General features: G+C 37.8%; 1 protein-coding gene across 42 annotated transcripts in view; it reads right to left on the bottom strand.

Moving 5' to 3' along the window:
* Window positions 1-27,225, bottom strand: part of NRXN3 (neurexin 3) — a 1,691,350-nt gene that overhangs the window by 49,097 nt on the left and 1,615,028 nt on the right. For 21 of the 42 annotated variants that reach the window (XR_010136857.1, XR_010136856.1, XM_054529674.2 and 18 more), the window contains one exon: window positions 9,039-9,126. The exons of 2 other annotated variants lie outside the window; for them this stretch is intronic. Coding sequence is in view for 35 of the 40 variants with exons in the window: in XM_054529674.2 (XP_054385649.2) it covers window positions 9,039-9,126 (88 nt within the window). In the remaining 5 variants the exon portion in view is untranslated. 42 annotated transcript variants of the gene reach the window in all.

Raw genomic sequence — 27,225 nt, 5'->3', positions numbered from 1 at the left:
GCTTGACTGCTGTGCCAAGAAAAGAAAACACAAGAACAAAACCATACAGAGATGCTGCGAGAGCAGCTCTTAGGGCTGCCGTGATCCAATGGAAATAATAAAAACAAGGACCCATGAAATTATAACTACAAAAGAATGTAATCCCCACAACTCATACACTGGACTTGCTGGGTTAGCCTAGATGTGTCACTTGGATGAAACACAAGATGGTGTCATGCACTGGTGATGGAGGCCATGGTTAGTTGATTAGCTACAAAACTGTCACGGCATGCCACACAATGATCCTGGGCTTGTCCAGACAGAAATAAAAGATACAACAAATATTCTATATCTGCAATAAAATTCTTTTTATGCCATCTGAAATTTGTGGAGAGGGGTGTGTTTCTCTGTCGTTTCTATGTGTTTTTCTTTTATTTTTTTCTGACTCTTCTTTTATCTTTTCAATTAATTACATTGTCATAAAGGGGAAAGTAAAGGCAAGTGGTCCATGCAGATATGGGGGTAAATAAAAAGGAAAGAAAAGGAAATTAAAAGGAAAAATATGCGTAGAAGGAGGAAGAGGAAAACACAGTATTCATTCTTTTGTACACAACTTTCTTGGATTTCGTTGGGGTTTGTTTTGTTTTGAGATAAATACTGGAGGGATATGCTGAAAGGGGAAGAATTCGAGATTAGGATGGCAAGAAAAGATTTTTTTGCCTTGTTTGATTTGTATATCTATATATCTCTCAGTATTTGAAAATAATGATTATAATTACTCATAAAAGTATAGCAATGAGTTAAAAATAGCCATAATGATCAAAATAGTAAATATGAAAACAAAATAAATTGAACCACCAAAAATTCATGCGGCACAAGATGAGGTGAAACAACAAAATGTTCTTCAAATATATACAAGGTATATATCTATTTATATATATACACAGGAATGTGCATATACGGATAGATATATCTGTATAATTTTTTCTTTCCACCCCTCCCAAGGATAACTGAATTATGGAGTCACCATTATAATTATGATGAAGAAATCTTAAAGAAAAATCAACATGCTTTGTTTGCCAAGTTAAAACAGTATCATGCATGTCTGTGTTGGCTGATGCTGGTTAAGAATGATGGCGTGAATTTCTGTGTAAACACATGACTGATGGTAGGGGCTGTTAATCTCTGATTACATTAGTCTAATATCACTTATACTGTGTCTACATATATATGGAGTGACAGGCACTATATTATTTGCATATGTGCATATCATATATATATACACACAGTACATATACTTGGGGCTTATGGAAGAAAAATGTAGAATAAAAAGAATAAATCCCATAAAAACTTGTCTTTTAAAACCCAATCCCTCTTTATTGATTTTTGGGGGACTTGCTTAATGACGTCATTAAGCTCACTCCTTATGTACCACTTGCATTGGCATTTGGAATCAGGAAGTTCTCATGAGTTCAGATTGAAATTCTCCCTTCAACATGTCCATCCTTTACCCTATTACCTAAAAATGGTGTGGCCCTTGGCCATACTGTATATGTGAAGCCCCCAAAAGAGTGTTGCTTTTTTTCTTTACTGAGCTGTACTAATTCCAAAAGAGTGTTGCTTTTTTACTTTACTGAACTGTACTAATTTTTCAATCATAATAAATGAGAATTCTGTGTCACCAAACTAAAATACAGAAGAATGCTTCTTGGGATTAGTTGAATCTGTCACTGCTTGGCATCATCTTGTGTGATTTTTTTTTTCTTGCATATCCCTGATAAGGTATGCTGTTCACTGAATTGGAGTGCTCCAACATCCTTAGGGTGCTGATAATATCGTGGGCATTTCCATTCATTGTCCTCATTGTTTCTTCCCTTCCTCTTATTCCTCTTATTATATCTGCCTTTCCTAATAAACTGAACTTCTAGAAGCAATATTTCTGAAGCAAAATACTTTTGTTTTCCTAGCACCTATTCTAGTGCCTACATGTAATAGTTACTCAAAAGTGTTACATATAGAAGAGATTTATCAAACTTTCAGATAGAAGTATATACACTCATACATTGATTTTTATGGATTCCCCTGCCTTGCTCTCCAACCTACCAAAAAATCCTGGGTAATGGAGCTGGACAGAATTTTTTTCATTTTTTTATTATTAAATATATTTGTTATGAAATCCATAAGAGTCATTCTATGGGCCACATATATTATGCACACTATTCCTCAGCCTAAAATGCAATAGCTAATTAGTAGATCTTTCCTATTCTTATATTTCTATTCTTACCCTAATTTTCAAAGCATTTCACCATTAAGGATTTTAAAAGCTCATAGTTACTGCAATGGTTTAAAAAATAACTTGGGTTGGGATGGGGCTGTTATAAAAAAGTGACATAACTGGCCGGGCACGGTGACTCATTCCTGTAATCCCAGCACTTTGGGAGGCTGAGGTGGGTGGATCACGAGGTCAGGAGATTGAGACCATCCTGGCTAACACGGTGAAACCCCGTCTCTACCAAAAATAGAAAAAAATTAGCCAGGCGTGGTGGCGGGCATCTGTAGTCCCAGCTACTCAGGAGGCTGAGGCAGGACAATGGCGTGAACCTGCGAGGCGGAGCTTGCAGTGAACCGAGATCACACCATTGCACTCCAGCCTGGGCGACAGAGTGACACTCCATCTCAAAAAAAAAAAAAAAAAGAAAAAAGAAAAAAAAAAGTGAAATAATTTAGTGGGTTAATAAAGACAAAAACTGTGTCATTAATCTGGAATATTATACTCCCATGAACATATTCTATTAACTTACAGATCAATAAAGGCAGTTGAAAAATGGGTATGATTTAGCCTAGACCTAAGTATGTGAACAACTATTTGCTTTTGTGAGCATTAGACATGTATTATAAGTCAAATTTTAAAATGACTGATGTCCACAGCCAATAATAATTAAGTAATTTTCTATTGATATACAGTTCTCTTTCCAAAGCTAAAATGCTTGTCTTAGATTATTTCCATTATCTCTTTGGTCAAAGTGTTTAAGTGGATCTGAGCCTTTTATCAGAATTTATAGCATTTACAGATCATTGAATTTAGAGATCTGTCATACTCCAACATTCCTATGAGATTTTACTTGGACATTTGTTTTTGTACTATATTCTGAATAGCCATTGACTAATGAAATTTTAACATAATTCTATTTGCTAATGAGTTTTCATATAGAAAAATCTAAAGTGAATAAATAGTTAAATAAAATTGACTTATTTGTAATAAAAACATACAGGTTGCTAACTTCAAACTTGACAAAGACACAAATGACAAAATGTATCTCTATAAGATTTCAAACATCAAATTTAAGGCCAACAATCAGCACATTTACTTGTTATCTATAAATTCTGGTATAAATTTCTCTTGATCCTTCACTGGAAAATTATTATTATCTATCAATATTTCAGCTGCATTTTCTACCATGTTCCAGCAAATAAAAATCAAAATGATTTGGTGAGCTTTTAGTAACTCAGTGCCAGATTTTCAGATGATACTTTCCCGAGGCATCTCACTGATAAAGATTAAGAATCCAGTTCCACCTGGAAAATAGTGATCTTGGTGTTATGCCAAATTTAAGTTTCACTTAGTTTGGGTTGTATATTATAGTAGGGCTAACAAAGAGGAACTAAGTAGCAGTAACACCCAAATGCAAATGTGAATACTGTAGATTTGAGGAGTAAAAATATACCTGAGAACCACTCTGGGAATAGCAATTGTTTTGTCATCTCATATTACTGCCATTAGTTTAAACATCTCCTTCAATACAACCCATTATGAAAGCTGTTTAGCACAGTCTTATTGATGGATGGATGTGTTTCATCTTCACTTCCTTTTACTGTCTGCCCTCTGGTGGAAGTGCTGTCCCTTGAGATTTGATCAAAGGACATTTAAGAAAAGTGAAGGCAGAAAAACTAGCTACTTGACAAACTGAAAAATATACCCCTGGATAACGACTGGATGAATCAATGTGGTTAAGTATTGCCGTGCCAACTTATCAGGTATAAAAGTACTACTTTTTTTTTTTTTTCGCTCTGCTCTGTGGCCTTCTGCCCCCAAGACTTTTAGAATCTTGAAACTACAAATATGTAAAATCCAGGAAGTTGATCATGTCTAATTATACAAAAGCTCATCTAAGAATACATTTGTTTTCACTATTACTCTATTTCCAAAGATGGCAATCCTAGGGATAGCAGCAGGGGTATGGGAAAGAGAAGAAATGGAAAGTGAATTGACTTATTTTCTCTGAATTTCAGAATTCATTCCCACATTTTAGATTACAAATGTGAATTTACTAATGATCTTAATTGCTATTTGGCTTCCATAATCTCATGAGGGTATCCTTTTCCTAGGGGTTATTTGAATGCTCTCCAGCTCATCTGTTTTTCTTCTTGGATTCAAAGAGATAAAAAGGACAATGAAATATGAATTTACTGCAAAATTTAATATTAATAGAAGTGCAGTTGGAAATGAAACAGTTTATATGCAAAGAACGAATCTAAAATATTACTGATTTGTTTTGTGAAGAACACAATTAACATTTATAAATCAAGAGTTAAAATCCAGACCCTCGCCTTTAGATAGCTATTCAGATACACTTCTGAATATCTTCATTTGATGCAGATGGTTTTATTATAACTTTATTGTTTAAAGGTTCAATTCTGGGTTCTTGAAGCAAATATTCAGAAAATGTGATTGTATCTGTGACTTATAAAAGAGTCTAGTTCCCAAAAAAAAGGTAGGGAGAGGAAAAAGCAGAGAATAATTTTCTCAAAAAAAAGTAGGTTTTGGCCAGGCACAGTGGCTTATGCCTGTAATCCCAGCATTTTGGGAGACTGAAGTGGGTGGATCACTTGAGCCCAGGAGTTTGAGACCAGCCTGGCCAACACGGCGAAACCCCGTCTCTACCAAAAATACAAAAATTAGCCAGACTTGTTACCCAGTCTCAAAATAAAGAAATAAATATTTTAAAATAAATTTGTTAAAAATATAGGTTTTGTCAGGGCAGCCCTATTGTATGAAATCATAAATTTTAAATTAGTCAACAGGTTTAATTTTAGCTGTTAAAGGGGAAATGAAATTAGAGATATAAAGTTCTGTTTCAAGCTAATTTAGTCGACAAATCCTAATTGAGCTTTTACTTTATGCCTTGCTCTCATGATTTGGGATTTTAAAAAAAATTTTCTACATATTTACCAGCAAAAGTATACCGTGAAAATTTGACTTCCATCGGATTTGCAAGGTTTCTAGACTCCTGTTGACCAAACTCCAAAAATATTTATGTTGTTCCTAATATAATAAGATTAAGCTATACCAAACTGTGGTGACCCCTAAGCACAAAAGTACTGTGAGTGAAAGGCGATTGCTTATACCTAACTCAAAACCAGCAGTTTAAAAATCCAATGTGATTTGAAGAAAAAATAATTTCATTTAAAATTTGTTGCTCACATGAAAATAAAAATTGAATTATAGCATACACTAAATTACCCAAATTTATGAAAAGTGAGAGCTTCAAATGGATGTAAATTAATAAGGAAATAATCTGTAGAAGTTAAATGCCTCATAAACGGAGACAGCTAGAAAATAATAAACTTGCTAGCAAAGTGAAAGAAGATAAAGTAGTAAGTATGATAGAACAAGGCCAAGGAAGTTAGCCAAATTTAGTGTATTTCCATCAAGCAAAAGGCCTGGAAAAATGTTTTAGAAATGGAGGCAGTGAATTAGGGTATTCAAAACCAGAATTTTAATGTTAGTGGTAATGTAGAATTGCAAGATTGGCAATTTATGTCAAAGGTATGTAAATGTCACCATTATCTGTTGCTGCATGGGTAGCAGGTCCCTTCTCTTTAGGCAGTGCAAATCTTGCCCAAGAAACTGATTTCTGATTTCAATCTGTATTGTTTTTGGAAAATGTGAAGCCTGAGATACACACACACACACACACACACACACACATATATATATATACTTTTTTTTTTTTTTTTTAAATTGAGACAGAGTCTCACTCTGTTGCCCAGGCTGGAGTGCAGTGGTGTGATCTTGGCTCCCTGCAACCTCCGCCTCCCGGGTTCAAGCAATCCTCTACCTCAGCCTCCCGAGTAGCTGGGACTACAGGCGCCCGCCACCACGCCTGGCTAATTTTTTGTATTATTAGTAGAGACGGGGTTTCACCCTTTTGGCCAGGCTGGTCTTGAACTTCTGAGGAGATATTTCTTATGTAATGAAAAAGAGGGCTTGATAGCTCTAAGCAGGTAATCTCCATTATCGGAAATCAGGTCTTCTGGGCAAACCTCTTCTCTCTCTGCATTACTAGGAATATCTACCTACTTCTTGTATTAAATATACCTCTGACGTATTTCCCTGTATATCCAAATCACTCACCAGGAATACTTTATGGAGTAAATAAAATTAGAAAAATGCAGTGCTCATTCTTCAAATGTGATGAGTTGAATAATGACAGGTGGAAGAAATCAATATCAGCCTCCTAGAGCTACATGTTCACTCTTTCAAGGTAGGGGGTTCTGTCATTCACTTTATCTCCTCTCATGTTCCCTTACAGAACACAACAGATTGTTTTAAAAACTATATCTCCCCACCCACCCCATGTTATTCAAGAAATGTTGGTGTTGAATTTCTGTCCTCTGCTTCTGAATCGAGAAAATACCTGTGTGTCCTCTAGAAAACAAATGGATTTAGTTTGGGGCCATTCAGGTTTATGCTGTTCAAGTCTCATAACAAATAGCAATATATACCCATAAGCTGGGGAGCTATAGAGCTAGAGAATCTGAAGCTGAGATCTGAAGCCCACTGCCTTATTATGAAGGTTGCTGTGGAGATGACTTTCTGAGGCAGGGTGAGTAGTTGAGGAAAGATGGTGATAATATTTCAGAATGACCAAGCCTCAATTTTGATAAGACTTAAAATCTACAGATTTGATAAACATTGCTGCATATAGAGATATCACTGCTAAGAAAGGAAGAAAACCATTTGGGAGGTCAAAGCGAGAGGATTTCTTGAGGCCTGGAGTTCAAGACCAGCCTGAGCAACATGGTGAGAATCCCATTTGTATACAAAATAAAACAAATTAGCTGGCATAGTGGTGCATGTAGTTCTAGCTACTTGGGAAGCTCAGGCAGGAGGACCTTGAGCATGGGAGTCTGAGGCTGCAGCAAGCTATAAACATGCCACTGCACTCCAGCCTAGGTGACAGAGTGAGACCTTACCTCAAAAAAAAAAAAAAAAAAAAAAAAAAAAATATATATATATATAATTAAAGCCTAGATTTCTTAAAGTGTTTGCCACAAAACAAACTAATGTACGTATTGATGGTTGTGACCTATTAATATATGAACCCTTAATATCTAGCACATGCTTAACATATACAGTTGACTCTCAAAAATATCTGTTGAATTGAATTATGCGAGGAGTTAGATAGCAAAACTATTCTATTCTCTGACAGCTAATTTCTTAAAAAAAAAAAAAAAAAAAAAAACAGAATAGGAAGGACTCAAATCCAGAGATATATTGTATCCTGCCTGAGTGCTCAAAAATATTTATTGAATGAATGAATGAATAAATTAATGAAAACATGGCACCCAAGTTCTGGTATAGTTCGGATGTATCTGCCCTTTTAGGGTTAAAACCTCACATAGCACATACAGATTATTATTACCTAAAAATCTGGAAAAAAAAAAAAAAAACCCGACCAGATCATATTTATTTTCCCTCCACACAGCTGAGCTCCCAATGGAACAGATTACACTCCAGAATGGAAGCCCCGTCATATTAATGATATGTCCCTGTGTCATACTAAGGGTATGAACCCACAGAACTTCCTGGATCCAATGCGACTTGCAAGAAACCAAAGCAGTCAGGCTTCAACAGATTTGAAATCTTGTAAATCATTTAGGGGTCAGAAATGGAAGGTTTTTATTTTTATTAGATTATTTTTTCATGAAGCTTAAATTTTCTAGAATTAGCAAAAGAGAATTTTTAATGGCTTTCCTTTTCTTAAAAGGAAAAAAATCTGGAAGCAATGCAAAAAATAACTAGAAAATTCTATTTATTTTAGTCTTCGCAGAAATAAGATCCTGGCCCAACTCCAGCTATTAATTCTATTAAACATACACAGAAATTCGATGATATCTGTTCTCTATTATATACATATAAATGTTTAACTTATAGTAAGTCTCAAAACAGACAACTGGGAAAAGTTGATAGGAAATAATCAGGGACTGCAATTGCCTGCTGGACATTATGTCATATATAGCTCACTATAAAGAAAGACCATAAAACATCAAAATGTATCTGGGTCCAAATGGGGAACACATTGAAGCTTCTGATTGCTAAAGTCTTCTCAACTTCAGCACAGTAGATACATTTTGAAGCATCACAGCTGTTAACACGGCATGGTACAGTACTAATTTTGTGTTTACTATATTGTTGCACAAGTTTTCTAGACACACAGTTAACAAAATTAGTATAAAGATAATACCATGTTAACTGCTGTTGAAATCCCATGGAAAATATATATCTACACATTTTTTTTTGGTTCTCTTAACTCAGAACAATTCATGAATTTTAAGTCATTTACCAATCTTTATGGCTCCACTTACCAATCTTTAAGCTCCTCCATGGGTTCATCCTTTCTTGATGTCATTCCAACATACATTTCCTCATGTTCCCACCCTCTGTGAATTTCATAGCTGCCACTGGCTGCTACATGTTTGCTGCTCCAGTGGTAAGTCTGGGCATCTGCTTGCCCAATGTTAAGTCATATGCCATGATTTTTTGTTAGCTATCAAGAGACTGACTTAAAATTTTTGTGGGATCTTATTGCTCCTTCCATGGGATTTGATGCTTTCATTGATATAGTATTTATATATGTATACTTATACATATATAGATATAAAAATATACACACATTAACACACTATAATCTATATATAAAACACATGTAAAATCACATATATGTATGTATTGTTTTTTGCAAAAGAAAAAAGAAAGCAAGCAAAACAAGACTGACCTGACCTACCTGTACTCGGCTCACATTCAACAAAGTCTTCATCATCACTTGAACATTCAGCAGATGAAACAAGATCATCTGATGTTGGCTGTTTATGTCAAAGAGAAAATAATGGGGTAAGGGAAGAGAGAGAAGAGAGACAGATAAGGAAACTAATGAACAAAGATATCAAAGATTTATCACTGTGTCCCATCTCCCATCATTACAATTATTTTTCTAAAGAGGGCATACTGTAGGATGAAGAATTCTTAACTACTATGTGGCTGAGAATGACTCTGGGTCTAGACCGTCTCGGGGGCGGGGGGGTCTTCCGTACAGCTGAGTGACCCAAGGTGGTTCCAGGAGACTTAAGCCTAACCCATCCCCATAAATGACATTTTGCAGCCTTACTTCATTCTGATTTTGAGTTTTAAGAATCAGGACAGGAGAAGGGCTGTTGTAAAGGATGGGCATGTAAGAGTGCAAAGCAACACAGACATACATTGTGGCTTTGAGAGAGTTTCAATCCTTATGGTGTGTGGTCTCAAGTGTATGCCGTGGTAGTTGTGCATCTACAGGCTGGCATAATTAATGAATGCTGTGGAATGCATTCTCTTTAGGAACAGCATAATGGCTTTTATCATTAACAAGAATTCCTTCATGTAATTGCTGCAATAGCTGAATTGGTAATGTGGACCAGTAGCATGATACCACACAATAGTCCCTGAACACAGGTAAGGTTGTTCCTGAAGAGAGCAAAAACAGTTTTGACTGCAATAATAGTAGTTCAACTTGAGGCACCTTTTAAATTCTGAGTCTTGCAGAAACTCCCCAATCCCAGGGAATCTATTACAAGAAATATAGGAGACTGAGTATCAGCTGTGAGAAGAGCCCTCCATACAGTAGGTGAGATGACTGCTTTCTGTATTTGGTACATATTGCATGCACAATAAATATTGAATGAATGAATCTACAGATCTTATGCAAAAAACAAACTTTTGGTCTACTATGTGCATGAGAAGACTCAATATATTATAGTTCAATAATGCTCATTTATTTCCCCTTCTTCATGTTACCAATATTTACTGACTTGTCGATCTTCCAATTCCCAAATGTACTAAAGTCTGGATCCAAATTCAAGGGGAAGAGGTAATAAACCACTCCCCTTCTATTGAGCAATTACTACAAGCCAGATGCTGTCCTAGACATATGTATACATACATACATACATACATATATATATATACACACACTTTTTAGTTATAGTTATTAATTAGACATGATTCTCACAGCCATCTTTTGGGACAGGGATGACTATTATATGCCTAATTAGAATTGCAGTTAGACAGGTTAAGTGAGTTGCTGAAAGACATACAGCTAGTAAAACACATAGTGGGAATTTGAATAAAAACATCTTAGTCAAATTCTGTGTTTGTGGCTTGCAATAGGCTTCTTTATACCTGGTCTTACATTATAGACAGAATTATGTCCCCTCAAAATTCATATGTTGAAGTCCTGCTCCCCAGCCCCTCAGAATGTGACTGTATTTGATACAAAGCCTTAAAGGTGTAATGAAGTTAAAATGAACCATTAGGATGAGCCCTAATCCAATATGACTTGTATCCCTCTAAAAAGAGGAGAGTAGGACACAGACATACCCAGTGGGAAGAAGGCCATATAAAGACACTAGAAGATAATCATCTACGAGCCAAGGAGAGAGTTTTCAGAAGACACTAATTCTGCTGACACCTTGATTTCAGGCTTCTAGCCTCCAGAATTTCGAGGAAATAAATTTCTATTGTCTAAGCCACCTGGTCTGGGATATTTTGTTATGAAAGCCCTAATAAATGAATACATATGACAGCCTTTCTACTCAGGATTTCCAGAAAACATCTTTTTTTTTTAAACAGACATCCTAGGTATAGAATTACTGGACACAGCAAAGAACTGGAAAAACCACATTAGATAATTCATTGATTTAATTAACAATGGCAGAGAAGTGCCCTACACAACAATATTGATCTTTATTCTACATCTGAAAGGGGTATAGTTCAAACCTTGCTCCTCAAGGCTAGCAGAAAAAAAGAATTTTTATTTTTTTAATTTTATTAAAGTTCCAGGATACATGTGCAGAACGTGCAGGTTTGTTACATAGGTAAATGGGTGTGATGGTGGTTTGCTGCGCCTATCAGCCCATCACCTAGGTATTAAGCCCCCACGTGCATTAGCTGTTTATCCTGATGCTCTCCCTCTCCACACCAAAAAAAGAATTTTAAAACATACTTAAAAAAAAAAAAAAACTACTGAATTGTTTATTTCAGTTCCAGCAACTGAAACGGGTAGTTACATCCTGGGGGACTGTTATTTGTGTTAGAGACATGGTAAGCATATTCCCTTCGTGTTTCCTGCTGAGAGGGGGCCCTATAATAGCTCCACTTCTAGTTACTTAGGGAAAGGAGCTGGTAAGTGGGGAAAGAGTTAACTGTTGAAATAAATAAGGCAATTATAAGAGGAAAACACTATTTTGGAAGGACCACAATCATTGTTTAGTAGTTTTTAAGCATGCATTCTTTATAGGGACAATGTCTCCCACCAAAGGCAGGAAAGGGTGGTTTGGGCTGGGGAAGAATCTTAAATATTACAATGGTTTGTGACCCTCCAAAAGGCCACAGTTACATAAATGAATATATAGTATATCTTTGGAATTGAAATGTTGTGGGAAAAGGGCAATCAGGGGGAAAACTTATCTGAAAAAACTCCTTAGGGTGGTGGTAATAAAGCGGTTGAGAATACACTGCTGAAGTGTGTTCAGCTGGAAATTGTTAATGATTTGACTGTAAGGGCTGTGCAGAATGGCTGGATAGGACTTTGGTCACTAGTATTGACTGAAAGCTGGTGAGTTAATGAAAATCTAATGAGCTCCTTTCAAGAACTGAAAGCCTGGCAATGAAGTTTAAAGGCCATTGAACAAATGTTTAAAAAACAAGGCATAACTTCAGTAGAAACCAAAACATACATTAACATAGTATTAGTTGAATCTGTAACTCAGAGGAGACATCTTCATTTGCATGGGCCAAAAGAAGAAATGTAATTATTTTTTTCTTCAGAAAAAGGAGAAAAGATACTGTCTTCCTCTCAGCTTCCTTGGCTTCCTCTCATACTACTAAGTTTCTCTCCCCTGTGGTTTAGGTGACACCATCCCCAGCCCCACCCTCCCACCCCTTCTCCACCTCCAATTCCATCCCAAGAATGGGCCCCTAATCCCCACTGCAGACCCCACACATCATCTTTCACCTTCTGACCCCTTTTTCCACCTTTAACCCTCTCTGTGCTCCACTTTGCCCAAAGATTTGTTTTCTGTTGATCTTCTATATGAATACATGTGAATACAATGTTCTTCCCAGGCAACAGAACCACATTTTACCAGTAGCTCCTACAAATGGTGCCCAGACTCAAAGGAGTTTGAAGGGGAAATGATCCAGCAGTGTGTCGTAAGAATGGGCCTGGCCCTAGACATAGCACAACTGTGAATCCCAACTCCTCCACTTAGATTCAGAAAGTGACCTGGGGTGTGTGTGTGTGTGTGTGTGTGTGTGTGTGTGTATGTGTGTGCGCACTTAGTTACTTCACTAAGTAACTAAATTAATCAACATCAGCCTCTCAATCAAAGTAATTCCAAGCCTGATAGCCACTCCTAATTTAAATAAATTTGGTATCTGCCTATGTGCTCTATTTGTTACGATTTATCCCACTTTAGAAGTGTTCTTTGTTGCTGACAATTCATTGCTTCCATTTTTTGGTACACATACTATTTCTAGTTGCACCTGCTATGAGGAGTGATAAAGAAAAATGTACTCATAAGGAGCTTAAACAATCATTCAAAGGTGATCTGTTTTCAGTGGCCGTGAATCTAGACAATCTGTGTGGGTCTTATATGAATTCAGTTCCTTCCTTTCTGTCTTTCAGACCTCATCGTTACCACTTAGAGGTACAGCCAACTGAAACTCCCAAAGCAGTTACAAACATCTCAGTCCCCTTTGCCTGTTTTGGTAACCTATGTTTTCCTAAAGAACCTGGCATGCAACATTGGCCACACCTGCCACAGAACACTGTGTAGTATGGAAAGACTTCCTCTGCCAGAGGCCTTAATTTGCAAAAAGACTTAGAATTAGGAATGCTACACTTAGACTTTTTTTAAACTACTTTTGTCCCTAACATCTAGAAAATCCAAACATTACAAACCAAGGCTTTTGGATGATATGAGCGGCTTAAGATCGTATCCTAAATTAATGGCAATTGGATTCAAAGATACTTTCAGAAAACCCAGGGCTTGCTTTTAGCAGTTTTCTTGTTGTTGTTGTTTTGGTTTTTTCAGTCTGTGTGCTTTTTCAGATGTAAGCAAATGCAGGATCTGATACTGAACCTTGAAAGAAAAGGCACACTTCTTTGATTGCTTTCCATGGCTTGTAAAACAGGTTTCATGTTGCAGATATACTCAGACTCAGAATAGAATTGCTATAAGTAGAACAAATTTGTGGACCTCTGCCTTTTAATAAAATGCAGTAGCCTTAGGCTGCATGTCTGTGTATTTTCCCATAATCACAACCATTGTCTGTAATTACTTTTAATTACTCAGAAGAAAGAGCAGTTAGTATGCCTGCAAAGAAACGGATATCTGGACTATCTAGAATCATGCCTACTAATAACATTTACCACTTAATAAACACTGGCTACATTCAGGCTTTGTGCTGAGCTGTTAATTCATATTAATTTAGTGCTCACAGTAGCCAAGGGTATAAACACTTGGAGTGAATTGTTATTTTTAACTGCCCACCAACCATGCTCCTTCAGGAAATAGTATTGCTTTAGGAAACTCTTCTATTCATAGTTACGTTGGGAATGTTTATCAAGGTGCCTTCAGTGTCATCTTCACATTTTTCCCTCTCACAATGATTGTCTAAAGCTCTCATAACTTTCAATGGCTATGCTTAAAGTGCTGATATATGATGGTTCCCCTATGTCAAATACCAATATTCTCTATAAGTTATTCAAGGAAGAATTTAAAAAAAAAATCTATGACCACCCACCAAATAATTTTCACAGTGGCTGGGCTGCTAGATTTACTGTCAGTGGTATATGTCATCAAGGTGCTTTTTTCATTCATTCATTACTTTAATGAATCTTTTTCAAACACCTATGTGTCAAGCGCTTTAACAGTTATAAGGGATAAAGCTATAGATAGGACACATTTCCTCTGCTCTGGGAATTCACAGTCTGATGAGACAGGCAAGTAAACAGGCAAACTTGACGTAGTAAACTGAATGCTCTGTGACAAGAGGAAGCATTACATGTGCGAAGGGAGGAAATAGCAAGAAAGCAGAGGGCATATGGGAAATGACCCCTCAGGGACAGGCAGTGGTGAGACAGGGGGAGGAAGTCAGAATGGGGGGCTGCAGAAGGAGAAGGGCATTTCAGGTGAAATAGTATTTGCAAAGGCTTAGAGGTCTAAAACACGGTTTATTTATACACCTACTAGTAGTACAGGATGACTAGAGGGAAGGGATGGACTAGAATGACAGTGTGACCACTACTTGAGCTATGTTGTTCTTGAAAACTTAGATGATGAGCATGAATTTAATGTCCTGCCCTATCAGACTTCTCTCCTTCCTCCACTCCCTGCATCTCACCGGTGTCATCTGTCTCATTTGGTCGGAAGCTACTACACATGGTTTATAGAACATAGTTCATGAGTATGACTGCAATGCAGTTTCACAATGCATATTAAGCAGCTTACCTTGCTTTCTCAAGGGGAGAAAAATATCCCTCTGCCCCTATATATTAGCCAAGTCCTATATTAAAAACAATAATTCATACTACTACATGTTAAAATATGTATTTCATATTTTTAATCCACATGTTGAAATTACTTTGTTCTGTGTTAGGACTCATAAAACTAAAGATAGGAATTATAATAACTTTCAATAAAATATCTCTCTGGCAGAAGCCCTATATATTCCTTTCCTGGAAGATTTTTTATTGCATTTATGTTCTTTTTTTTTCCCCTAACAATGTTTATTGAAATTACCTTAGAATGAAGCTGGGACAGAAGAAAGCTCAGAACTCTGTCCACCCAAGTAAATTTATGGGTATATTTACCTTCCAATTCCCTAAGTTTCACAAATCTGACATATTTTCCTCCAGTGAGTTATTGCTTCTATAATCATTGGCTTCTAATTATGTAATCAGAAGGGTTTTACCCTTTCTCGGCCATGGTTCTACACTGTTCTTCGTTATTAATCCATTATTGGGCATGAGAACAGTGTCTACTGCTGTGAGCTGTAATCAGAACCTCTCAAGACCGTTTCACTCTGTCCCCTCCTTACTGCCCAACTGCCTTTTGTAACTTCAAATTCCACCCTTCAGCTCTTTATCTTACACTGGTAATAGGCTAATCATTTTGAGGGATAATCATTTTTCTCCACCCATCTCCTTGGAAGCACAGTTATTTGAGATTAAGTATGAGATAAAATAAGTCCTGCCACTGAACAGCTTTATGAAATTATAAATAACACACTCAAGAATGATGATCTCCTTTCTTCTAGTGAAAAAGGAAAAGGGAAAGGCCCATAAATATTCTGAAGCCCCACAGAAAACAGCCATACATCTCTGCAGCTGCTCCATGCTAAAAAGAACTAAAATTCCTTTAAATCCTTGCTGTTTTAGTTCTTTCCCCTCTATACCTTCATTCTGAGATGGAGTTGGAGCTCTGAATATCTCAGATGAGAGAGGACCCATCTAGCTTCATTATAAATGTTCATTCTCTATTTAAATACAAGCTGCCTGAGAGAGTTTTTCAATTACCTAATACCCATTGACTCTAAGTAAACCTATAACCTTTAATGAGATTTGAAAAGTTTGACCATTTTTTTAAATGTATCTATTAAGATTTTCTTTACTAAATTGTTGCCATCACAGCTAATACCCACACATAAAACTGGATGATTTTTTTTTTTTTTCCTTAAGACAGGGTCTCTCTCAGTCAGCTAGGCTAGAGTGCAGGGGCGTAATCATGGCTCACTGCAGCCTTGACCTCCCTGGGCTTAAGTGATCCTCTTGCCTCAGCCTCCTAGGTATCTAGGACTATAGGTACATGCCACCACACCTGGATAATTTATTTATTTCTATTTTTTTTTTTGTAGAGACAGGGTTTTGCCATGTTGCCCAAGCTGGTCTCTAACTCCTGGGCTGAAGTGAGTCACCCACCTTGGCCTCCCAAAGTGCTGGGACTACAGGCATGAGCCACTATGTCTGGCCAGTGATTTTTATATTTAATCATAAATAGAAAAAACATAGAGCTTGGGCAAGCTTGTTAGAAGCCATTATCTCCCTCCCTCCCGCATCCCTCTCACTCACTCAATTTAAGCCCAATACAGAAACAACCTCACAATGTGGTAAGATTGTATGACTGTGATACCTATACTTTTATTTTATTCTGATTAAACATCCCATTTATAGTTACCTTTGAAAGCCACTGACATTGTTATGATAAAATGAAACATAACTGACTTTAACTTGTCATACTCAGGTGTGAAAGATGGGGGCATCTCATGAAGCAGGTCCTGAATGTTGGAGGTGAAGGGACAGAATTCTAGTCTTGTTAAGATACTATCTAAGGTGACCCTTGTATCCTACATCTATGAGCTTAAGTATTTCGATTGGATCAACGTCCTGTGAATTTTAAAACTGTCTTACAAGGTTTATGTCATGGGTTCTTCCAGCTATTACTTTCCCCTCTTCCCTCTACCTACTCCTGAAGATAATCACTTGCCAAGATATGACTACATGCATAACTTACTTGCTCATATATCCATGAAATGAGAAAGCTTTAAAGAGAATCGCCCTGAGCTAAAGATACTGCAATTCTGTCTGACCAAAATCAGGTTATTGGAACAGAGCTCTCTAAAACTGAATTAAAGAAAATATTCTGGATATATGATTTTATTTACATTTGTACTGACATTTGCATTGACTCATTCACTCACTAATTTCCTTGACAAGTGTTTATTAATTGCCTATGATGTGCCAATCACTGTGCTTGGGACCAGGCTGACCTGGTCCTTGTCCTCATGGGCTTTATAGACTACTGAGATTTAAGCCAAGTCAAACCAGAAAACACTGATTAGTTGCCAAATCATTAGCTATAAAATCTTAAAATTAGTGTTGGGCTCATAAGCATCACCCAACAGTAACAATGATTATTCATTGTCACTAAAGACGGCAGACTACATAGGAATTCAAGCAAATCATATCACCCACTCCCTAAAACCTCTACCCATCCTCAATAGCCGGCATATTCTTTTTCTTCTTTTCCACAATGCGTATACTAGAGCAGGATAAAGAATGACATGACTTATAATAACTTTTGCTAATGAATTAGTCTTTAAGGAAATCCCTTTGCAGACTCAAGATTTAATTAACAGTAGAAAAACCAAGCTAAGCTTGGCCAAATTTTGTGCTGAGGTTTGGGATCCTTTATTTCTATCCTTGAGGTCTTCTAGGATTATATAAATAAATGTGGTGCAGCAGTTTAATTTTTTTTCCCCCACTTTTAAGATTTTTCTTCTTTTTGCTCAAAAAGGGAAAGGTAGATCAAGAGAGAGGGGAGGGAGGAAGGAGAAGAGAGTGGGTGGAAAAGGGATTAATCTGTTGTTCAAGGCAGGCTGACAGAAGGAAGAGGAGTATTGAACCACAGAAGATTAACCAAACTTCAATGTACCTTCCCAAAAGCAGGAGGAATGTAATGCTACGTGGTGTTCCACTGATAAGCAAATCCCTCTAAATCCTTTCAATTTATTTCTTGGCCTGAAGAAATTACATATTATTTAGGAGACAGAAAAATAAAATAAATAAAATCACCCACCCAAACCACACCATCTTTAAGAATCTAGATCGGATGCCTGTTGATTACATACACATAAAGGCCTAGCTTTGATGGCTGTTTTTCCTTCTTATTGGTGCTGTCCTCTCTAGGATTGCTAATTAGAAAGGCTTGGCTGTGTTTCCACTGTCAGCTCTTTTGTTTTCACCACAAATACTCGTTTTGAGTATTTAAGGTCTAACCATTATAAGGGAAATTTAACTGAAGCTCCAAAGACCAAATCTACTTTTTTCCCTCCCTTCTTCCCTTCCTTTCTTATTTTCCTCCCTCATGACTTCCCTCTAAGAAAGAGATGCAAGCTCAAGAAGATGTAAACACAAGAAAAGAGTGCATGTTAGTACATCCCAAAACTTAGTATGTGGCACAGAAAACTTATCCAGAACAATCAAATGCAATGAAGTGAATATAAAACACAACTTCTAGAAATACGAGGCTATCTTTTCCTTATTACACTGAGAAAAAAAAAAGTATATCCCACTCAGCCATGTAATATATGTTAGAAAAGTCAGAGACAGGTGTTACAGCAATAGCAGAAGTTAAAGCAAGTTTTGGTATTTGAAACTGGACTTAATAAAATAGGGAGTTACAAGTGATCTGCGGCCAGTAAGTTTGAGACAGAACTATGAAGGAAAAATAAGAGTCAATTTGAGAATATGGTATGAAGTCCCAGTAGAGGAACAATGCAGAGGAGGTCAGCTTTGGATTGAGAATTTATCCCTATTCATGCCTAGAAGGAAATATCAACCTCCCACAGAGAAATGTGGGAGGATGGGTTCCCATAAAGCTGTATGATTTATATAAAAAATCTCTAGGTAGGGAATGTCTTCAGGTGCTATTAAATTGAGAAGTTCAGAAACCCAGATGGGCCCACTCAACCCCAGAAGTCACATCCTTATTCCCAGGCTGCAATTAGTAGTAAATAGATAAACCCATCTTAGATATTGATTCAAAATAATTCACAAAAGCAAACACAACAGAACTTCTATGTGGAAAGAGATGAGATGAATTGTTTCTCATTTCTGATAGACAGTGAGGCTAATAATTTTCCCTGTTCTAGTTCATAAACAGCAACACTCATTTGCTGTCAAAATGGGTGTTGGAAATGTAGTAGGTGTAATCACAGGCATGAGATCCATGAGGTCATCCACAGGGTTTTTTGCTCACAAAGACCCTTTGCTAGGTTGTATGCTCTGCTCTTACCATCTTGAAATTCCTAATCATTTATCTTTGCACTTGTGTTTTGTAAGTGAAGTTCAGTGGAACAGTGGGGCATGAAAGCAAGCAGAGGAGATACATGCAATGTGTGTTTCCACTTCCATTCCTTGCCACTCATCTTCATATAGTGTTCCTGATGCCCCAATGGCACAGGATCCTGTGGATTCACCACATATAGGAGTAATCTGAATCAAACAGCTTTATTTGAATTTATCCCCCAATGTTTCTCCTTGGGAGGTTGGTACTGTCTTCTAGGCAAGAGTGACTAGGGTAAGTTCTCAGGCCAAAGCTGGCCTCCTTTGCTTTTCCTCTCTCTGGATTCTATATCATGTCCTCTGTATAATAGGTAAGGATGTTGTATCTACAGGCTGAGTGAGAACACTGACATCCCCAGGAGCTCATGCTCTCCCTTTGAACCAGAAGTTGCTTAGAAGACAGAGAGAAGGCAATGGCATTCTAAGAAACACATCAGGAGAACCTATCACATCCTTTCTTAAGTCTCTGTATCAACCAACCATTTACACTAAAGATGATGACATGAAAGAGAAAGACAGGGCAACCCGGGGACCTCTTCTTGTTTTTTTTTTTTTTTTTTTTTTTGAGACAGGAGTCTCACTCTGTCACCCAGGCTGGAGTGCAGTGGTGCCATCTTGGCTCACTGCAACCTCTGCCTCCCAGGTTCAAGCAATTCTCCTGCCTCAGCCTCCCAAGTAGCTGGGATTACAGGTGCCTGCCACCATGTCCTGCTAATTTTTTGTATTTTTAGTAGAGATGGGGTTTCATCATGTTGGCTAGGCTGGTCTCAAACTCTTGACCTCATAATTCACCTGCCTCGTCCTCCCAAAGTGCTGGGATTACAGGCATAAGCCATCTGTCCTCTCTAGGATTGCTAATCAGAAAGGCTTGGCTTGCACAGGGCAAGAGACCTCTTGTTTTTGGTTCTACCTGATGCATCAGTAGGCTGAAGTTAAAAAGTGTTGGTAGAATGTGCATGCATCAAGAAGTGAAACAAAAAGCAGTAAGTTACTTTTGGATGGCATTTCCACCCTTCCAATAAGAACAAAAGACACATGCATATATGGGCTATGACATACAAATTGTGTTATTTCAATGATTCTGCATTTGAGCTGAATGCTCTTATATCTAGATTTAAAACTGGCATTGCACACAATATAAAGACGAATGGTAATATTCATGCTAATTTACATTTTTATTTACTTAAATGTCATTCAATAGCAAATAAAAAAACATAACAAATAGACTATTGAAGAATGGGAAAAGAAATTCTATTCTAGCAGTTTTAACACTTTTTTTTTTCTTGATTTTTGGGCAAGGGGCCCCTTAGTTTTATTTTGCATTGTTTTCCACAAATTATATAGCTACCCCTGAGAACAGTTCTGAAAAATGATTTTGAACAGGCCAAAGGAGTGTGACATGGTTTCAGAAACTCAAATTATGACAAATAGATTATGTTCCTGAAACCGGGTCCCTCGTGCTTCCCTCCTAGCCTCATGACTGTGGGTCTTAACTAGCTTTATTCTCTCAAAGGTACCAGAAGGAAACAGCACTAGTATTCCTGTACTGGTGTGGCTCTTTTAATGCACATGCTCCCACCCTAATTCCCCTCTCTATCTGCCCAGACCCATTTAATAACATTCCAGACAGTATTCTCTAATAAGGTTGCAGCTTTTGTTTATTTCCACTTCTTTCCACTTCTGAGAATTTTGGGTTTTAATGCAACCACTTTGAAAAAGAATGATAACCATATAATTTTCTGAAAAAAAAATTACAACACCTTTTTATACACAGAAGTGATGTGGTAGATGACAAAACCAGAACTCAGACCTGATCACAGGGAATCAAGAACCTTTGCTCGCATTGGCTTTAAGGCTAACTTCTCTCAAAGAATTTTGAAAGCCAGCTGATCTTAGGAAAAGTGGGCTGCCTTTCCACCCTGGCCCTCTAGGAAGAGAAAGTCAATAAGCACAAACTGTGCTGAGTCAGTGGCATCTTTAAAAACTGTGTCAGAAAAATATTTTTAATTTATACTCTGCCTCTTTGAAAGAAATCAATATGTCATTTGCTGGGACTTTAAAAAAAAAAATCTAAGCATCTTTATTTAGTTTTTCTAGATTCTTTTTTCTTGTAGTCTTCTAGGGAGCAAAGGAAAAAAGTGTTTTCGTTTGTATACATATTGATTCAAATGCTTTGAGCAAAAAATAAACAATTAAATACAGCAGAGTAGCTTTAATGACAAACTTTTAGGGATCAAGATCTCTAAGCAACACAGTCTCATTTGAGGTGATTGGAAGTAAACAGAAATCAATAAAACAGAATTACTGGGCAATAAACAAGAGAAGCCACATTTATAATTGAAGAGGTTTCTTTTCTTGCATTCATTACTGAAGAATGCACTCAAGCCCTATTCTATTTTTACAGCAGCATAGATTTCCTCCCAGCTTGTAGTCTTTTTCTTGCTTTTTTTTCTGTTTTGAGAGGTGCTGAAAAAGAGTTTAACATATATCTGGAGGCTTCTATACTCCTACAGCTGCTCAGAGAACCCAAAAGACACAAGAAAGTGCTTAGCACAGTAGGCAGGAAGTGTCTCCTCAAACCCTTCTCATCTCAGGTCTTTATATGTCCAGCAAAGTGCCAGGTGAGAAGTGTGGCATAGCACGGACATAAATATGGCCTGATGGAGCTTGGTCCCTGCCTTTAAAGTGCTTTCAGCGTAGCAGGGAAGATGACTATTGTAGACATTGTCAGTATCCATTCCCCTCTTCCTCCTTGCTAGGGCTGGCAATGTGACCAGCCTAACCAATCCTCTTTTGCAACTAAAAGTGGCCATGTGGTAGCTCTGGATAAAGAGCTAAACAAGGAAATCCTCTAGAGGCTCTAGAAATGCTTGTTCTATTCTTGATAAAAAGAAAAAGACTTGGCTGGTCTGACTGCTTTCCCTTCTTCCTTGGGTTTGCACGGGACATGTGGAGCTGTAGCAATCAGCTTGTGCCCATAAGGTGGCAAGTTGGGGGGAAAGCCAAGAAAAGAACTGGGAAGCTGACTCAGATATTGTCAAATCTTAAATTTGACAATTATAAAATAAATTATTATAAAATAATTTATTATATATAATTTATCATAAATTATAATTATTATATTATATAATATAATTAATTATAATTATTATAATTATTATAATATATAATATAATAATTATAATTATTATAATTATTATTTATTATAAAATAAAAATTTGGCTCCTATTGTAGGAGCCAAATTGAGCAGTTTTATGTTGTTCTCTAAACTTTGGAATTCTTGTTAAATAAGAAAATGTATCCTGTCTGCAGTCACTGCAGGTCAAGTTTTCTCTTACTAGAAGTTGGAGCCAATCATAACAGAGAGAACAATACAGAGAGAGCAACCACAAGCAGAGAGGATGCAAGGGCCCCATGGGATTGGTCTCCGCCTTTGGGGCTCATTAGTCACCAGGTGACATTCTAGCAATACCCAGGGGTGGGACCTGGGTATCAGCCTGATGAGGAAAGCTCCACTGTGATTACAATGCCCACCACAGCTTGGATGTGTGTCCCCTCCAAATCTCATATTGAAATATAATCCCTAATGTTGGAGGTGGGGCTGGTGGGAGGTGTTTGGGTCAGAGGGGTGGATCCCTCATGAATGGCTTTGGTGCCCTCCCCATAGTAATGAGTTCACATGAGATCTGGTTGTTTAAAAGAGTCTGAGCCGGACCCGGTGTGGTGGCTCATGCCTGTAATCCCAGCACTTTGGGAGGCCAAGGTGGGTGGATCACGAGGTCGGGAGGCCAAGGCGGATGGATCATGAGGTCAGGAATTCAAGACCCACCTGGCCAAGATGGTGAAACCCTGCCTCTACTAGAAATACAAAAATTAGCCAGGTGTGGTGGCATGCATCTGTAATCCCTGATACTCGGGTGGCTGAGGCAGGAGAATTGCTTGAACCTGGGAGGCGGAGGTTGCAGTGAGCTGAGATCACACCACTGCACTCTAGCCTGGGTGACAGAGCAAGACTCTGTCTCAAAAAAAAAAAAAAAAAAAAAAAAAAAGCCTGGGCCAGACACAGTGGCTCACGCCTGTAATTTCAGAACTTCTGGGGGTAAAGGAGGGAGGATTACTTGAGGTCAGAAGTTTGAGACCAGCCTGGGGAAAATAATGATATCCCATCTCAACAAAAAATTTAAAAAAAATTAAACATTAGGTGTGGTGGTGCAGGCCTGTAGTCCCAGCCACTCAGGAGGCTAAGGCAGTAGGATTGCTTGAGCACGGGAGGTTGAGGCTGCAGTGAGCCATGATTGTGCCACCCTCTCAAAAAATTAAATAATAGAAAAAAGGGTGGCACCTCCTCCTGCTGTCTCCCTTGCTTCCTCTCTCACCATGTGACATGCCTGCTCCCTGTTTGCCATTCGCCATGAGTAAAAGCTTCTTGAGGCCTTGCCGGAAGCCAAGCAGATGCTGGCACTGCTTGTAGAGCCTATAGACTGTGAGCCAAATAAACCTCTTTTCTCTATAAATGATTCAGTCTCAGATGTTTATTGTATAGTAATGGAACATAGACTAACACATAAGGGACAATATTTTTGATTAAATATCTTGGAAACATGAGCAGTCACCATATCCCAGACTGAATTGATGATCTCCTCCCTCTGCTGCCTTCCTGGCTTCTGTCCACGGTGTCCTTACTCCCTAGGAACAAGCCCAAACCCTCAGGGTCATCTTTCAATCTGTCAGAGGTGCTTGAACAAGAGCAACTCCATCTTGAATAGGAGCTGGGTAAAATGAGGCTGAGACCTACTGAGCTGCATTCCCAGATAGTTAAGGTATTCTCAGTCACAGGATGAGATAGGAGGTCAGCACAAGATGCAGGTCATAAAGACCCTGCTGATAAAGCAGGTTGCAGTAAAGAAGCTAGCCAAAATCTATCAAAACCAAGATGGCGATGAGAGTGACCTCTGGTCCTCACTGCTACACTCCCATTAGCGACATGACAGTTCACAAATGCCATGGCCTGTTTAGCATATCATCAAGGGACAAGAGTAGTTACTCTATAAGGTGTAAAAAGGGGAGGCATGAATAATCCACCCCTTGTTTAGCACATCATCAAGAACCATACAAATGAGCAACCAGCAGCCCTTGGGGATGCTCTGTGAAGTGGCCAATCTTTTATTCCTTTATTTTCTTGATAAACTTGCTTTCACTGTACTCTGTGAACTCACCCTGAATTCTTTCTTGTGTGAGATCCAAGAACCCTCTCTTGGGGTTTAAATCGGGACCTCTTTCCTGTAACAAATCCTTCCTGCTCCCCGTCACACCTCCAGGCACCAAGTCCTGCAAAGCCATCTCTAAAATGTTACTCCAGTTTTCATTCCTACTGCCCTGGTTGCTTATGTGGATGAAGACTAAAATTCCCTACCCAGACTCCCTGTCTACCCTTACCTCCTCCTGTTAATGAACTCTAGAAAGTACTTCCAGGATAAAAATATAGTTTTCATGTTTCACTCTGTTGGTTCAAATTTATCTCACTATCAAAGTCTAGACTTAAAAAAAAATTAAAATTCAAGATCCTCCACCTCTGGACTCCAGTATAATTTTGTAGTATCATCTTCCATTACCATTTGTCCCTATAAATGCCTCCACATACTGACTATGAAATGTTTTAAATTCTCTGAACAAGGGTATTAAGTTCATAACTTTATGTTTTGGCTTATACCGCTCCTTACCCAACTCTATTTGCATTTCATTCCATTTATACCTGCTGAGATGGTATACATTGTTTTAAGGTCCAACACAAACACTTCTTTATGTAATGTTTTTCTGATCCCAAGGCTGAAAAATAAAATACTCCCTTTAGCATAGCAACTCAATAGTTTCTTGGAATCACACTGAAAGTACTTAATATATATTGACTTATACTATTTTCCTTTCTACTTGATTGCTATTTGAGGGAGACAAGGGACTTCTTCTAGAGGCAACTATATCAAGGGAAAAGTTTTGTGTTTTGAGTCAGAAAACATGAGCTCAGTCTATTATGGTGAGAGCCCAAGGTAATCACAAACACCCTAGTTTTCTCTTCTGTTAGTTTGAGTCAGTGACATCTACTTCATGCTATTGTTATGTGGTTTGAAATGGATATCAGCGAGTCAGAGATGTTACTCTTCTGTGATGTGTTCTTAATAGTGTTACTTATTATTGGTCTGAAATCACCCATAGGGTTACTATACTCCTGGACCAGAGCCTAGCTCATAGAAAAAACTTGAATGGATAGCAGGTACTCAGGAAATGTCTGTTTATTTCAACAGAGTTGGGTAAGACGGGTGATATGGTTTGGCTCTGTGTCCTGCCCAAATCTCACCTTGAATTGTGATAATCCCCATGTGTCATGGGAGGGAACCCGGTGGGAAGTAATTGAATCATGGGGGTGGGTTTTTCCCATGCTGTTCTTGTGGTAGTGAATAAGTTTCATGAGATCCGATGGTTTTATAAAGGGGAGCTCCCCTGAACATGCTCCCTTGCCTGCCACCATGTAAGAGGTGCCTTTGCTCTTCTTCTGTCTTCCACCATGATTGTGAAGCCTCCCCAGCCATATGGAGCTGTGAAGTCCGTTAAACCTCTTTCCTTTATAAATTAGCCAGTCACAGGTATGTCTGTCTTTATTAGCAGCATGAGAACAGACTAACACACCAGGAGTCATGTTCAAAGGATGGACATGCAAGAGGTGGAAGAGAGGAAGTATTTCCCATCCTTGTAAGATTATTACTCACTCTGATTTTTGGAGGTGTCAGGTACATAAATAGCTTTATAAGCTATTTTTTCAAGAATGAAGGTTTTCCATTAATGGATGAATAAAATTTTTAAAATGTGATATATATACACAATGGAATAATATTCAGCCTTTAAAAAGCAGGAAATTCTGCTACTTGGAACAACGTGGATGGAGCTAAAGGACACTATGCTAAGTGAAATAAGCCAGGCACAGAGAGACAAATCCCATGTGATTTCACCTATATGTAGAAATCTAAAAAGTCAATCTCATAGAAATAGAGAGTAGAGTGGTGGTTATCAGAGGCTGAGAAAGAAAGGTCAATAGGGAATGAGGAGATGTTGGTTGAAGAGTACAAAGTTTCAGACAGGAGAAATAGGTTCTGATCTATTACACAGCATGGTGACTAGAGTTAATAATGAATTGCCTATTTCAAAATTATATATTTTAAAATTCATTCATGTAAAAGAATAAATTGTAAATGTTCTTGCCACAAATAATTTGAGGTGATGAGTATGTTAATTATCCTGGGTTGATCATCCCACAATGAATATAGACATTGAAACATCACGTTGTACCTATATATACAATTATTAATCTATCAGTTAAAAATAAAACTTTAGAAAAAGAATAGGAGTTTCTCTGGAAGAGTACATTTGCTTTCAAGACAGAAAATGCCTCAATGGTCCATAAAAGTCCATAAGCAACTAATGTTTGAATTCTACAACCTCGTACCAGAGAGATAAATTTCTTATTTGCAGGACTATAGGTTTAAAGTAAGTCAAATATCATGTAGATCTGCAAACTGGAGTGATTGAACATTTGGACCAATTTCTTGCAGAGTGCCAAAATGGAGATTTGGGGTTTTGCTTCTCCTCCTTTCAAATAGCCTTAGCTGAGCAGCAGCTAGGAGGAACCTATGATTCTTTGGCCACACTAGCCTGTCTCACTTAAACCCTTAAGTGGAATTCTTTATATAAAGAAAAGTAAGAGTAGTGTAATCACTCTGAATAAATGCCCTGTAAAATGACTTCAGCAATTATGCTGTTTGTAAGTACCTCTGAGTCCATTAAGATAAACATCTATCTTAGAATATTCACATTAGTGCACTAGACTGTTCTTCCTTACATAAATCTTAGTTGAACATTGTGCAGTTAACACAGTTTATCATCCCTTGCTCTTCTTCCCTTCAATGCACCCATTAATGCGTGCAGGGGGATAGGATTTAAATAGTGCTAGTCGCACAGCACACATTAACAT

Source organism: Pongo abelii, chromosome 15 (assembly GCF_028885655.2).
Source record: "Pongo abelii isolate AG06213 chromosome 15, NHGRI_mPonAbe1-v2.0_pri, whole genome shotgun sequence".
Lineage (NCBI taxonomy): Eukaryota > Metazoa > Chordata > Mammalia > Primates > Hominidae > Pongo > Pongo abelii.
Note: the sequence above shows the minus strand (reverse complement) of the source record. Positions and strands in the feature narration are given on the sequence as shown.